This window comes from Marmota monax, unplaced genomic scaffold (assembly GCF_021218885.2).
Source record: "Marmota monax isolate L192 unplaced genomic scaffold, Marmota_monax_Labrador192_F-V1.1 WCK01_AAM20220418_F8-fsc00008, whole genome shotgun sequence".
In the NCBI taxonomy this organism is placed as follows: Eukaryota; Metazoa; Chordata; class Mammalia; order Rodentia; family Sciuridae; genus Marmota; species Marmota monax.
The window spans coordinates 19,030,119-19,044,278 of NW_026694432.1; the positions used below are offsets into that span (position 1 = coordinate 19,030,119).

Consider the following 14,160-nt stretch of genomic DNA (forward strand, 5'->3'; position numbering starts at 1 on the left):
GGGGAAGAGCAGGACTGGACCAGGCTCTTAACAGCAGAGGGCAGCACTGGTGTCAGTTTCTGCATTGGAGAAATGCTCAGGGATTTTCCATTGTTTTACTCTAAGGGAGGATAGATGCCATCAGTAGTGGTTTGAATCCACTTTCTCTGCCATCAGGCATGATGAATTCTAGCAAGCCATACAATGAATAGGCATCCTGGTTTTGGCAGTGTGAATGTGCTTAAGAGCCCTTTTTGACCTGTTCTGGAACTTCTAGAGAATTATGTTCACTTGTGCCATGAGAAAGGATGGCAATAGCCTTGGGAAAATCCTGTCTGTCCTTAATTACTGGTATCCAATCTTGGGATTTTCACCATGTTGTAGAGGAAACTAGGCTCCTTCCAGACCTCAGAGTCATGTCCTCCAATGGCATCATCCTGTCCTGTGTGCCCAGTATTGCCCTTGTGGATTGTGAGAGTTCTTTGGGCTTCAGGGAAAGTGGCCATTCTGCCCAGGGTCCACCACCTTGCCCTGCTTTGGTCTTCTGTCTAGGAAACTCAACCTAAGATGGGACCCTACTCTTTACTCCTCGACACTCTGAGTTTGACCCCAGAACCCCTCTCTTCACAGCTCCTAGGTCTTTTGGGTGAGCAACTCAAAGTCCCTGCTGATATTTCTATTGCTCTTGGCGGAGGTCAAGGGGGCAGCCAGCTTTCCATCCTCCTCCAGCATTACCTGACTCTAAGCTACCAGGTTACTCTTGAGGCCAGCCACCAGGATGATGTTAAAGGGTCTTAACTTTCTCCTGAAGCTACTGGGCGGGCGACACTCTCAAAGGATGTTCTGTTGGTAATATCAAACAGCAAGAGGCCTCCAGCAAAAGTTCTGACAATAGGAGCAGCTCACTGACCTCAGCACCCAAGAAGAATCCAGCTTTAGTTTTTTAAGTCCTGTGTTGAGGACAGAAGGGGACAAGGGAATTGGGGGAGTTTAATTTGAAAGAACTGAGGTAGTCAAAAGACCTCTTTTCCTAAGTCAGCTGTGTTACAGATGAGTGGCTTCCTCTACCTCAATCTCATTGTCCTATCTGCACATCGAGGAGTTTTTTCATTCATTCAGCAAGTTTTTTTCCCTATATTTTTATTGGTGCATTATAATTTTACATAATAGTGGGATTCACTGATATGTATTTGTACATGCACATGATATAACAGTATAATTTGGTCAGTATCATTCCCCAATATTTTCCCTTTCCCTCCCCGTCTCCCTCCACCTGGCCACTTTCTCAGAAAGTGTTTATAAGCTGTGCTCATGCCTGACCTAGACAGGAGGCTACAATGATGAATAAAATACCCAGTGAACATTCCTGCCATTGGAGACAGACAAAAGCAGCAAAAGAAAGGTCTACAGGACTGGGGGAGGGGGCTGAGCAATTGGAGAGAAATATTTGAGCTGAGATTTGAGGGATCCAGGTGAAAGGGCTGGAATCTCTTCCAGGGAAATATATAAGCCCTGAGGCAGTGTAGTGAGGTAGGTTGAGCCCAGTCATGCAGTGCCTTGGAGGCCCCAGCAGGATGATATTTATACCCATGTCATAGAAGTGCATCCTTGCTGGCTGCACATGCCTCAATGGTTCAGGAGGCTGAGGCAGGAAGATCACAGGTTCAAAGCCAGCCTCAGCAACTTAGTGAGACCCTGTCTCAAAATAAAGAGGGCTGGGGATATGGTTCAGTGGTTAAATGCCCCTGGGTTCAATTCCTGGTACCAAATAAATAAAAGTATCAACGTGGCTAAAGCTCAATTTGCAAGATTTGGAGAGAGTAGCTAAAGATGAGCAGAAAGGGAGCCTTAGGGTGGACAGCCCTCAGGCTTGGTAGTGTCACTTTGTCATTAGAGAGTCAACAGAGAGATGCCTTTGGGGGTAAAGCAAAGAATATGCATTCAAGGGAGAATGCAGGCCATTGCCAAGTGAGAGATGCCTTTTGGGGGTTCTAGTCTTCTTTTAAAGGAAATTTGGCGAGGGATGGGTATAGAAAGGTATGTAGGAATGATAGCAGTCTGGTGGTTGGTCAGTTTCTAGATTTTAGGCTGATGTGGTCTTTGTTATATGTGATCGAGAGGTTCCTCGAAATCTCTTTGTTAGATCTATGTATTGGGGGCTTACTTGACAGCGTACAGACAATGTACAGATTTATCAGGAATCTGGGGAATAACAAGTCTGCAAGAGATTGGAAGTGACAGGCCTGGAAAAGCATGCAGAACTTCTGAATTAAAATCTTATTTCCTTGTCCTTCCTTTATGTCTCCTTTCTACCTATTTTTAAATTTCTTCTATCTTACCTCAGCTTCATTCCGGCTTCTCACATGTGTACCTGAAGCCCTCAGTTCAGTACCCATGCTTTAGGCTATGTGTGTGTGGCAGGGAATGGGAGAGTAGTGTGGGAGGCTCAGCAGGCCAACTCTGGACTTCCCACTCCTCTTTAGACTGAGCAACATCTTTCTTAACTGTTGGGCTCCCACAAAGATCCCATCAGACAAGAGGATTCTGATGCTTAAAACTTGCTTTTAACAGGAAGTTTGGCTGGTTGCCTTGGCACACACCTGTAATCCCAGTGGCTCAGGAGGCTGAGGCAGGAGGATCACAAATTCAAAAGCCAGCTTTAGCAAGTTAGTAAGGCCCTAAGCAACATAGCAAGACCCCATCTCAGAATGAAAAATAAAAAGGATTGGGGATATAGCTCAATGATAAAATGCCCCTGGACTCAATCCCCCGTACCAAAATGAAAAACAGTGCTAGGCAGTGGAAAGCCAGGTAAGTTTTAGCTAAGGACTGATTTTGCTGTTTGCATGGTAAACAGCTATTGGTGTGGAAAGTGGAATTGGAAGCAGGCAGGAGGGGGCCAGCCAGGAAGTTGCTGCAGTTGTTTGGACTAATGGTCAAGTAATAAGGCTTAAGGGGTCCTCCTGAGGAAGAATTAGTTCAAGGGTTGTTTTTGTTGTTTTGTTTTTGTTGTAATTGACACAATACCTTTATTTATTTTTATGTGGTGCTAAGGAGCAAACCCAATGCCTCCCACATGCTAGGCAAGCGCTCTGGCACTAAGCTGTAACCCCAGCCCAGTCAAAGGGTTTTAAGGCAGGATAAGGGCTGGCTACAACAAGGATGGGATGAGTTCTGAGACAGAAGGAGCCACCTGGGACCAGGAAGCCATCCTGGTACCTGCATGGGATGAAACTGGGAGGAGGAGGGTAGATCTGTACTAAAGGTCTTAAAATTACCTGGAGTTAGGAAAGTCCCTCAGAGGCCTTCCAATGTGGCCCCATATTTTATAAGTAAGATCACTGAGATATGGAGCAGTCAGTGGGCAGGCTAGGACTCAGACCTGTGGTGGTGGCTTAAAAGACTACAGAGGTCACAGCCCCCATATGCTAGGCTATCTCCTTCTCTGCTGGTCTGAGTCACAGCCCCAGACCTGTAGGAACAGAGGTTGAACAAGGAAAAGCTTGCCTTTCCTAACACTAGGTCTTCCAGCACAGCTGGGGTAAAGTGTCCCAGCCAGGAGCTCAAGGCAGGTTCTCCTATACCTGTCAACACAGACAGCACCTGCTCTGTGCCAGGGCTGGATCCCAGGAAGAAAATCATAAATTGGGGGGCATAATAAAATGAGATTGGCCAGGGGCTGGGGTTGTAGCTCAGTGGTAGAGCACTTGTCTAGCATGTGCCAGGCCCAGGGTTACAACCCTAACATTGCCAAAAACCAAAAATAATAAAACAATCTGGCTTCCATAGTGCATGCCTTTAATCCCAGTGACTTGGGAGACTGAGGCAGGAGAATCCCAAGTCTGAGGCCAGTCTGGGCAATTTAGGGAGACTGTGTCTCAAAAAGTGCTGGGAGGGGCTAGGGATATAGTTCAGTTGGTAGAATGCTTGCCTAATATGCACAAGTTCCTGGTTCAATAAAAAAAGTGCTGAGAATGTAAAGCACCCCTGGGTTCAGCCCCCAGAACTGCAGAACAACCTGAAAACAAGACTGGTGGGCTGGGGTTGTGGTTCCGTGGTAGAGCGCTTGCCTAGCATGCATGAGGCACTGGATTTGATCCCCAGCACCACATATAAATAAATAAAGGTATCGTGTCCATCTACAACTAAAAATATTTAAAAAAAAAAAATGAAAAACAAGACTGGCCATACCCACTGATAGTTGTTGAAGCTGAGGTATAGGTAGAAGGAAGTCTTTATTTTATACTCTGGACTATCTTTAATCTTTTATTTATTTTATTTTATTTAAAAAAATATTTAGGGCTGGGGATGTGGCTCAAGCGGTAGCGCGCTCGCCTGGCATGCGTGAGGCCCGGGTTCGATCCTCAGCACCACATACAAACAAAGATGCTGTGTCTGCCGAAAAACTAAAAATAAATAAATAAATATTTAAAAAAAAAAAAATAAATAAATAAAAAAATAAAAAAATATTTATTTAGTTATAGATTAACACACAGTAGCTTTATTTTTATCTGGTGCTGAGGATCAAACCCAGTGCCTCACACATGCAAGGCAAGCACTTTACCACGGAGCTATAGCCCCAGCTCAATCTTTATTTTTTTAAAAAATTGAAAAGCCCAGGGCTGGGGATGTGGCTCAAGCGGTAGCATGCTTGCCTGGCATGCGCGCAGCGCTGGGTTCGATCCTCAGCACCACATACAAATAAAGATGTTGTGTCTGCCGAAAACTAAAAAATATTTTAAAAATTCTCTCTCTTAAAAAAAAAAAAAAATTGAAAAGCCCAGTATTACCCTGCCCAAGGCAGCCTCTCCAAGAGAATTAAAAAAAAACAGCCCTGCCCTTGAAGAGTGACAGTCTAGCAGGGGAATGAGATACAGACATAGGAGACTGAGACAGGAAGATGGCAAATTTGAGCCCAGTCTCAGCAACTTAGATCCTGTCTCAAAAAATAAAAAGGGCTATGTATGTAGCTCAGCGGCAAAGCCCCCAGGTCAACCCCCCCAAAAAAGGAAGCAGCGCTTGGTCAGAGAGGGCTGTAGTTATTTTTCTTTTCCTCTGTTCCCATCTCTTGGCTCAGCTCCTCCTCCTGCTTAAAAAAAAATAAGATCTGACTCTGGGGATTTAAAAATCAGATCTGGTTACTCACCCCAAAAAACAAACATAAAAGGTAATGGCAAAAAGCATGAAAGGAGGGCTGGGATGTGGCTCAAGCGATAGCGCGCTCGCCTGGCATGTGTGCGGCCCGGGTTCGATCCTCAGCACCACATACAAACAAGGATGTTGTGTCTGTCAAAAAAATAAATATTAAAAAAAAAAAAAAAAAAAGCATGAAAGGAACTTTAATCAGTATAACTACATCAAAAAGACAAGAGTATACAGGACTTAGCCCTGTCAGAGACTTTGAGGTTTTATAGGGGAATAAAGACAAGGTGTGTATATGGGGTTGCATAGTCAGAGGCTTGTCACAGCTGCCAAAGCAGGTGATCTTGATTAGGTGTGATCTATCCATCATTATCTCAGGATGGGTCAGGTGGCCCTCAGATAAGAAAGTTGCCTTTGTCTAAGTATGGGAGGTAGCTTCCACTCATCACAAGATGTTTATTGAATCAGGCCTTGTTCCTACAATCCAAGATGACTCAGAACAAAGAGGATGGATGTAAGATGGAGACGGAGATGCAAAATCTTTAATCCTGCTTTTAGCTACCTGTCTGACACTTATAGGCAAAAGTGAAGAGTCTTAAAGTTTTTTGTTTTGTTTTGTTGGCACTGGGGAATTGAACTCAGGACACTCAATCACTGACCCTTTTTTGTATTTTATTTAGAGACAGGGTCTTACTGAGTTGTTTAGTGTCTTGATTTTGCTGAGGCTGGCTTTGAACTCTCTATCCTCTTGCCTCAGTCTCCCAAACCACTGGGATCAGAGGTGCGCCATTGTGCCCAGCTTAACTTTTTGTTACATCTTCACAGCACTTACAACTGGAAATCGTTTAGTTCATTATTTGTATTTTTTTTCTCTCTCTTCCACTAGAATGCCAGCCCCAAAGGGCTTTTCGGTTTTGGCCACTGCTATATCTCCAGGGATTCTGACAGAGTAGATGCTTGTTCAGAAAAATTTTGATGAAGGAATGAAAATATGCCCTAAAACAAATACTTTCCCTTTCTTGGCCCCATATGTGAAATGGGGATAATTGTACAGACCTTAGAAGGTTACTATAAGGATAAGTGAGGTTATTTTAATTATTTGTTTATTCAGCGGTACTGGGGGTAAAATCCAGGGACACTATTCTATCACTGAGCGAACACCCCTGCACCCTACCTTTTTTTTTTTTTTTTTTAGACAGAGTTTCATTAAATTACTGAGGCTGGCCTCAAACTTGCTGCTTCAGCGCCCCCCACCCCCCACCCCCCACCCCAGTAGTAGGGATTACAAACCTGTACCATTGTTCCAGCCTAGTGAGGTTCTTTTTAAAAAAGGGAGGGCCACATTCCCAGAGAGGTCAACCCTAGACCAGCCTCCATGGGAGGAAGCTAAGAAACAACCTAACTGAAAACCTCCCAAGAGGGCTGGGGCTATGGCTCTGGCTCAGTGGTAGAGCATTTGCCTCAAATGTGTGAGGCACTCAGTTCAATTTTCTCAGCACCGCATATAAATGAATAAAATAAAGGTCCATCAACAACTAAAAAATATATATAAAAAAAAAACTCCCAAGAACTCAAGGAAGGAAGGATTATCAGTCACGTGTTACTGAGGAGGAAACCGAGGCTGAGGTGAGGTAATTGGCCCAACTCACAAAATGAGTTAAGTGGTTATGGTCTTTTTACTGTGGCAATTGTCCATGCTCTGCTCATGCCCACTGGCACAGTGACATACTCTCTATGCCTGCTGAGATCTGCCCAACATAAGCACCATTCCTTCCATGAAGTCCACAATAGTCTCACCTAGCAAATTAAATTCTTCAGAAGGCAGACATTTATTATGGGGCATTCTTCAAGTCCCTACCTGGTTGGGGAAGGAAGGGAAGGAGGGAGAACTTGGCTGTGATATTGTCACAATAAGGTTCTCAATGAAGTCTTTAGATAGAGAGGGATGAATCTGGGTTTGATCTTCAGAGTTGGGAAGAGAGGGCAAGGCCTTTATCCTCCCACCCATAGGTGGAAATTGGATATGGACTGCCCTTTAGGGGTGGACAGTTCCCAGAGAGTATTTCAAATCATGTCTGTCACCTCGAAGTATTCCCAGCAGCAGGAGTAGGGTGGTAGGTGGGAGCATAGATCCCTCTGCCCTTGGTGGCTCATTGTAGTGTCCACTGTGTGCTCAGCATGCTTGCTACACATTCATGTTCAGCCCTGCCTCCCACACTCATTTAGACCCTGGGCTTGTGGGAACACTGGGCAGCAACCCTAGATTGAGGCCACATCTGATTCCATGCCCAAACTCTTTCTGGCCTGAGGACCTAAGGAGGCTCTAAAAGCCAGTCTTGTACTGGAATTCCCCACACTCATTGCCAGAGCAGCAGCGTCCAGACGCTAAGCCCAGGAATGCTTCCAGAAACAGCCTAAGCCAAGAAAGATACTGGAGGGGATGACAGCTTTTGTCATTCAGTTCTCAGAATGGCAGACTCTGAGTGAGCACACCTATAATTTCTTTCATGGTCATCTCTTATAAGCCTTATTGACAGATGAGGAAACTGAGACTTAAGGAAAGGACATTGCATAATTGGTTTAACCTTAATCTAGAAAGGGGTTGAGCTAAACCCCCAAAATACAGGAGGCATGACCTTGTTAAGATTCTGTTGAAGCCAGGCATGGTGGCGAACCGCCGTGATCCCAGTGGCTTGGGAGGCTAAGGCAAGAGGATCAGATTGCGAGTTCAAAGCCAGCCTCAGCAAAAGCAAGCCACTGAACAATTCAGTGAGACCCTGTCTCCAAATAAAATACAAAATAGGGCTGGAAATGTGGCTCAGAGGCCATACACCCCTGTGTTCAATCCTTGGTAACAACAACAACAACAAAAAAGATTCCATTGAAATTAACCCTCCTCATTTGCCCTCCAAAGATACTAACACTCTGTCCCACCAGGGAATCTGAAGTCTGCTCTACTTTAACACCTTCTTTCCCAAGTCAACACTGGCATGAGCCTGGGTGCTGTTTCCTGCTAGAGGACCTAGGGATTTGGGCCCTGTGAATGAGCCGGACACCCCCCCAGTCCTCCTCCAGTTTGATGTCCCCCTGCTGCAGGGCTTGCTGGATAGCAGTGGTAAGGACATCAAAGGCCAGAGCCACACTGCAGTTGTTTTTGACTGAAGTTTCCACAAAGGCCATACCCAGGGAGGCAGCCAGCTCCTCTGCCTCTTGGGTAGAGACACAACGAGTGCTTTGCAGGTCACTCTTGTGGCCAACCAGCAGGAAGATCACCTTGTTGGGCCCCTGAGTGGACATGACCTCCTGGTGCCAGTCTGGGATGTGTTCAAAGGACTTCCTGTTTGTCACATCAAAGACCAGCAGAACTCCCACCACATTCCTGTAGAAGGACCTGGTGATGCACCTGGGGAGGGGGAACGGTAAGTTAGGAGAGCTTGAGGACACCAAGATATCCCCAGAGATTGGACCTTCTCCCTAGGACCCACAGAATGTCTCACACCCCACTCTAGCTCATTCACAGCCCTGTGCTTCTTGACAGGTCAGCGTCTGTCTCTCTCCCAACACTCGGACACTCCCCAGTCTGGAAGCAAGTCTGAGTTACAAATCCTGGAGGAGCCTTGGTGATTCCCTGTTCTCCATTCTCTGCCGGACAAATTCCTACTCATCCTTCAGGGCCAACATAAATTCTCATATTCTCTCTCTTTTTATTTTCTGCAGTTCTGAGGATTGAACTCAGGGCCTCTCGCGTGTTATGCGATTGCTCTACCACTAAGCTATGTTCCCAGGACTTTTTATTTTGAGACAGGGTCCTGCTACACTGCCAAAGCTACAAACTTGCAATCCTCCTGCCTTGGCTTCCCCAGTAACTACGATTACAGGTCTGTGCCATCAGGCCAGGCGCCAGTCTCTCTTCCTTTGACATTCCCCTGACACCTCCCCCTTTGGCCTATGGGAATTTTGGCAACCAGGTCATACATCGAGTTGAAAGCTGGGGTGCAAATCCCCGAAAAACTGAATGTTCCTCTAGCACTGGGGGCTGGGGATGTGGCTCAGAGGTAAAGTGCTTACCTAACGACGCTGTGGGACTTGGCCCACACGCGGTATTTGTAAAATGAAGTATAGAGGGAGGAGGGGTCTGGCCAGAGCGATCTGCAGAGACCCAGGGAGGGATGAAGTCGGGGATCTGCATGGCCAGGGGCCCCTTCCCCCCTCCCCCCAAACCAGAGGCCCCTCCGTGTTGCGCCTCCCTGCCCACCGCCCCAGCGGCCGCACCTGAAGCGCTCCTGTCCCGCGGTGTCCCACAGCTGCAGCTTGACCCTCGGCCCGTCAGTCAGCTGCAGCGCGCGGCTGTAGAACTCGACGCCCACGGTGGGCTCCGGCTCGGACTCGGTCTCCAGCCCAGGCGCCCCCGCCACGTAACGTCGCAGCAGCGACGTCTTGCCCACCGCTGCCTCTCCAAGCAGCGCGATCCGAAACTGGTAGCGGCAATCCCAGGTCTCCATAGCCAAATACCGAAACGCGGTCCTCGGGGCTATTTGTCTGGCCCCGCCCCTGCCCGCCGGGTCCTCCTCCTTCAGCCGATCGCTGCTTCCCGCCCTGAGCGAAGGGTCACCAGCAGACAGAGGATGGGGGGGACCATGGGACATTTTCAACACAGAGAAGATCAGACCCCAAGGAGTTGGGATGAAGGAAGTCATTTCTTCTGTAAAAAGTTTTCCCTTCTGCAGCTGGGGTTGTGGCTCAGCGGTAGAGCGCTCGCCTAGCAGGTGCGAGGTTCTGGGTTCCACCCTCAGCACCACATAAAAATAAATAAATAAAGGCATAAAAATAAATAAATAAAGGTATTGTGTCCAACTGCAACTAAAAAATAAAAACAATTTTAAAAAAGAATTAAAAATTTTTTCACTTCTGTAAAATAGGGCTAATAATCCCTACTCCACTGGATAGAGAGATTAAGCTGGATAGTGGGGAGGAGGAATACGGAAAGCTTGGCCAAGCAAGCATTGGCCTGAGAGATCAAGGGTGCTGGAACATCCATTCATTGATCCACTCACTGGAGTGGTGTCTCTCTCCAGCCCCCTGCCCTGCTGGTTCTGGACCGAGGACATCACTGTGGTGCCCCTTTCCTGGAGCCCTATTAGACCTGCCTGGGGCATCCAGCTCAAGGTTCAGGTTCAATGTTAAACAGTTCCCCTCCTTCTACCATGCAGGTCAGTGCTGGAGAGCAGGCTCCCGGAGGGAATTTGAACAAACTCTGCCTGAAAGCAAAAGTAACCGAAACAGGGAAAGACCTTGACGAATCAATGGTGCTTTTTATTATCAAGTAGCTGAGGGACACATTTTCAGGGGAGAAAATGGCAACTGGTTATGAGAGGGGGTCTGATTTTTTTTTTTTAATAGGGTTTAAGTGAGACTTGACTCACAGCAGAGTTCCTAGGTTGGGCAGTCAGGGGGAACAGTTGTCCAAGTTCAAAACCTTTGTTGCTGGGAAATGGTGAAAGTCCAAAGCCCATTGTTTTCCTTCTGTCCCTGAACCCATTGTCCTTCTTTCTCCCTGGGGGTTGTTTTCTTTTTTCCTGGGGATTGCTGTCTTCCATATCCTTCACTGCCATCTGCAACTCTAGTGGTACAGCTGGTCCGATGACATTTATGAAGCCAGATGATCATTTCTTTGTGCTTTATGTAGTAACCCTTTGTATATGGGGATGGAAAGTGGGGATTGTACCCAGGGGCCCTCCACCACTAAGATACATCCCCAGCCTTTCTTTTTGATACATGGTTTCTCTAAATTGGTAGAGGCTGACCTTGACCTTAGGATCCTTCTGCCTCAGCCTCTGCAGCAGCTGGGATTACAGGCTTGTACCAGTGTGAGGAGTTTTACCAGTTTGTTTTTGCAAATTGGTGGTTTGAGGAACTATTGAAATCATCATGTCATTATAGTTTTTCTTTGCACAACCTGTGAATAGGTGGCACTATTCTGCTCATTGTTACAGAGGAAGAAAAAAACAGACTCAGAGAAGTTAAATATCTAATTTAGGCTCACTCAGCAAGGAAGACAGACTAGCTGCCAAGTTTACTCAAGACCAAAGCTTTGTTTACTCTTTCTGTTTCTAACTGGAGAGTTTGGGGATCTGAGAAAAGCCAGGTTTTTCCTGACTGATTCTAAACATCTCAGTGGGAAGCCATTTTATCAGTTTTCCAAGTAATTCTGGCCAGAGCAGCTGGGCAAAGGCAGAGCTGTAGGAAATTGACCTTGGAAATGCTGCTTGAACCCAGCCTCCCCGAAGCCTTTCTGGTCAGCTCATGTGACAGTGCACTCACTGTCAGCATCTTGAACTTCCTCCCTCTCCCAGACCCTCCAGCTGTGGGTTGGGGTCATGTGTCTGCCTATGATTGCACGGGCCAGCAGAATCTAGACATCAGCTAGTCTGCCCTAGAATCACTGTGTGACCCAAGAGACAAGCTATTTCCCTTCTCTGAACCCTGTTTTCTTTCTGCTAAGCAAGGCAAATCATGGACCCACCTTATAGGGTGGTTCTGGAGGCACCTTGTGTTGCAATAGCAAAAGTTCTGCACATTCTCATCAGATAGATCTGGGTTGTAGTTCTGTCCTGGAGAAGAGACATTTCCAGAGAAGAATCCAAGGAATTCCCAGAGGGGAGGGGAAATTTGACTCAGGACCAGCAGGGTTCTTGGGATATGTGAAGGAAAAGAATTTCAGCTCAAGTCAGACAAAAGCATAAACAGAGGTTTATTTAGGAAGTAGACAGGCTTTCAAGGGAGAATGCGGGTTATCCGGAGCGAGAAGACCCTCCTTAGGTTGAGATGAGTTGAATATTTATAGAAGCACTGTAGTTAGACTTTGGATTGGAGGTGGAGCTGCACAATTTTTGGCGTGTTTTCCCTGGGTTTGGGCATTTTCCTCATTTTACAAGGGCATTGACCAAGGGCGGCATGTCACTCAAAATTTATAACTGTGTTTTCTGCATCTCATGGCTTGAATGCATTTCCTTTAAGACTCATTATTTCCGCTGGGGCTCAGTGTTAGAGTATTTGCCTAGCATGTGTGAGGCTCTGGGTTTGATTCTCAGCACTGCATATAAATAAACAATAAAATAAAGAAAAATTTGTTTTAAAAAAGACTCACTATATCTCTCTTTTTATCCTAAATCCCTATCTCATTCAGCCTAGACTTTGGTCCCTTAATCTTAAGGGTTGGTGAGGGGTGAAGATCCTTCAGTGACTGCTTCAGGCTGGCAAGGGGCAATGACCCTGCCTAGTCAGGAAGCTAAAGTATCACCTGGGTGTGGTGGTGCATGCCTGAAATCCCAGAGGCTCCAGAGATTGAGGCAAGAGGATCGCAAGTTCAAAGCCAGCCTCAGCAAAATTGAGGTGCTAAGCAACTCAGTGAGACCCTGTCTCTAAATAAAATACAAAATAGGGCTGGGGATGTGGCTCTGTTGCTGAATACCCCTGAGTTCAATCCCCAGTAACCCCCCAAAATACACACACAAAAATAAAACAAAGAATACAATCAATAATAAATGCTGAAGAGGATATGGAGAAAAAAGGAACATTTTTATACTGTTGGTAGGATTGTAAATTAGTACAGCACTATGGAAATAAGTATGGAGGTTCCTCAAAAGACTAGGCATGGGCTGGGTACTGTAGTGCATGCCTGTAATCCTAGTGACTCTGGAGACTGAGGATGGAGGATGGTAAGTTCCATCCAGCCTCAGCAGTTTAGGGAGGCCCTTGGCAACTTAATGAGACCCTGTCTAAAAATAAAGAGCTGGGGATGTCAGTCATCACTGACTTACCTCCCTTCCACCATACAGAAAAATGAACTCAAAGTAGATTTTTTTTTCTTTTTTGGGGTGGTGTTGCAGGGGGTGGGGTTTGCAGAGAATTGAACCCAGGACCTCATTCATGCTAAGTACACAAACCATCACTGAGCTACACCCCCAGCCCCCCAAACTAAAAACCTTTGCTATTAACACCCTGGCTGGTGTGTTGAGACCATATGGAAGGGGTAGGGGCCAATGGTTGAATCTGAGAGACTAGTTGGGAAATTACTGCTACCACTCAGGTGAGCAGCTGAGTGACAGTGGTAGCATCTGTGGAGGCAGTAAGAAACGGTCAGATTCTTGATGCATTTTTAAGGCACAGCACATAGGATTTGCTGACGAATTGAACATGGAATATTACAAAAAGACTGGAGTAGAGGGTCTCTTCAAGGACATGCCAAAACGGGGAAGAGCAGCTGTTGTGTTCTAAGAAGACTATTAGACCTCTAGGTGATGTCAAGGAAGATTCAGAGGGTTAAGTTTGGAGCTTGGGAGAGAAGTGGAGCTGGAAATGCACATTTGAAAGTCATGAGTTTCAAATCCAATCAGAATCTGTTTTCTCCAAAAAATGAGAATACTAGTAGAACCTACTGTTTTTTTTTTTTCTTTTTCTTTTGAACTAAGCTCTTCTTCGGTTGCAGAGGTAGGTCTCCAGCTCCCCAGATAGCTGAAACTACAGGCGCAGGACCGCGCCCTGCTAACCTAGTTATTAAGGTGTACGTCAGGTAAAAAATTACCAGATTAAGTTGTTTGGCAACTACTATTGGTATTAAAAATACCAATATTTTTATGTTGACGCTTACTCATTTATTCCATGGGTAAAATATAGCACAAAAACATACTGTAGTGACTGTGTGATCTCTGGGCTTGACTTATCACTCACTAGAGAGCCATTCCTCAATTTCCTTTAGAAAATGAGCAGAACTATGATACCTACACACAGAGTTGTTACGAAAACTAGATGAGATAACCGAGCTCAGTGTTAACAGAAAGCACTCAGCAAAGTTATATGTTAGCGGATGAGACAAGCCTTAAACAATGCATTAATGTGAGTCTTCAATCGCCTCCTTTGAGAAGCACTCCCAAGACCTCCACTCCCAAACCTCACTGCTCCCTTGCGGAAACCCTTTCAGTTGCTACTCCAGGTATCCCAAGGCGCGCCGAGTCAAGCCCTTTCACAGCTCAGCGGGAT

General features: G+C 46.1%; 1 protein-coding gene across 1 annotated transcript; it reads right to left on the bottom strand.

The window, feature by feature from the left end:
• Positions 1 to 6,926: 6,926 nt before the first annotated feature.
• Rab42 (RAB42, member RAS oncogene family) lies at positions 6,927 to 9,667 on the bottom strand. The gene is made up of 2 exons (XM_046468613.2): positions 9,394 to 9,667; positions 6,927 to 8,524 (listed from the first exon to the last, which is right to left on the bottom strand). The coding sequence occupies exons 1-2, from the start codon at positions 9,621 to 9,623 to the stop codon at positions 8,101 to 8,103; spliced, it is 654 nt and encodes a 217-aa protein (XP_046324569.1). The 5' UTR covers positions 9,624 to 9,667; the 3' UTR covers positions 6,927 to 8,100.
• Between the last annotated feature and the right edge of the window lie 4,493 nt (positions 9,668 to 14,160).

Bases quoted from the DNA above. Each gene is read 5' to 3' on its own strand.
- Rab42 (XM_046468613.2), bottom strand. From the start codon at position 9,623: ATGGAGACCTGGGATTGCCGCTACCAGTTTCGGATCGCGCTGCTTGGA. The intron at 8,525-9,393 runs GTGCGGCCGCTG...CCCCCTCCCCAG, and splicing joins GCGGGACAGGAGCGCTTCAG to GTGCATCACCAGGTCCTTCT.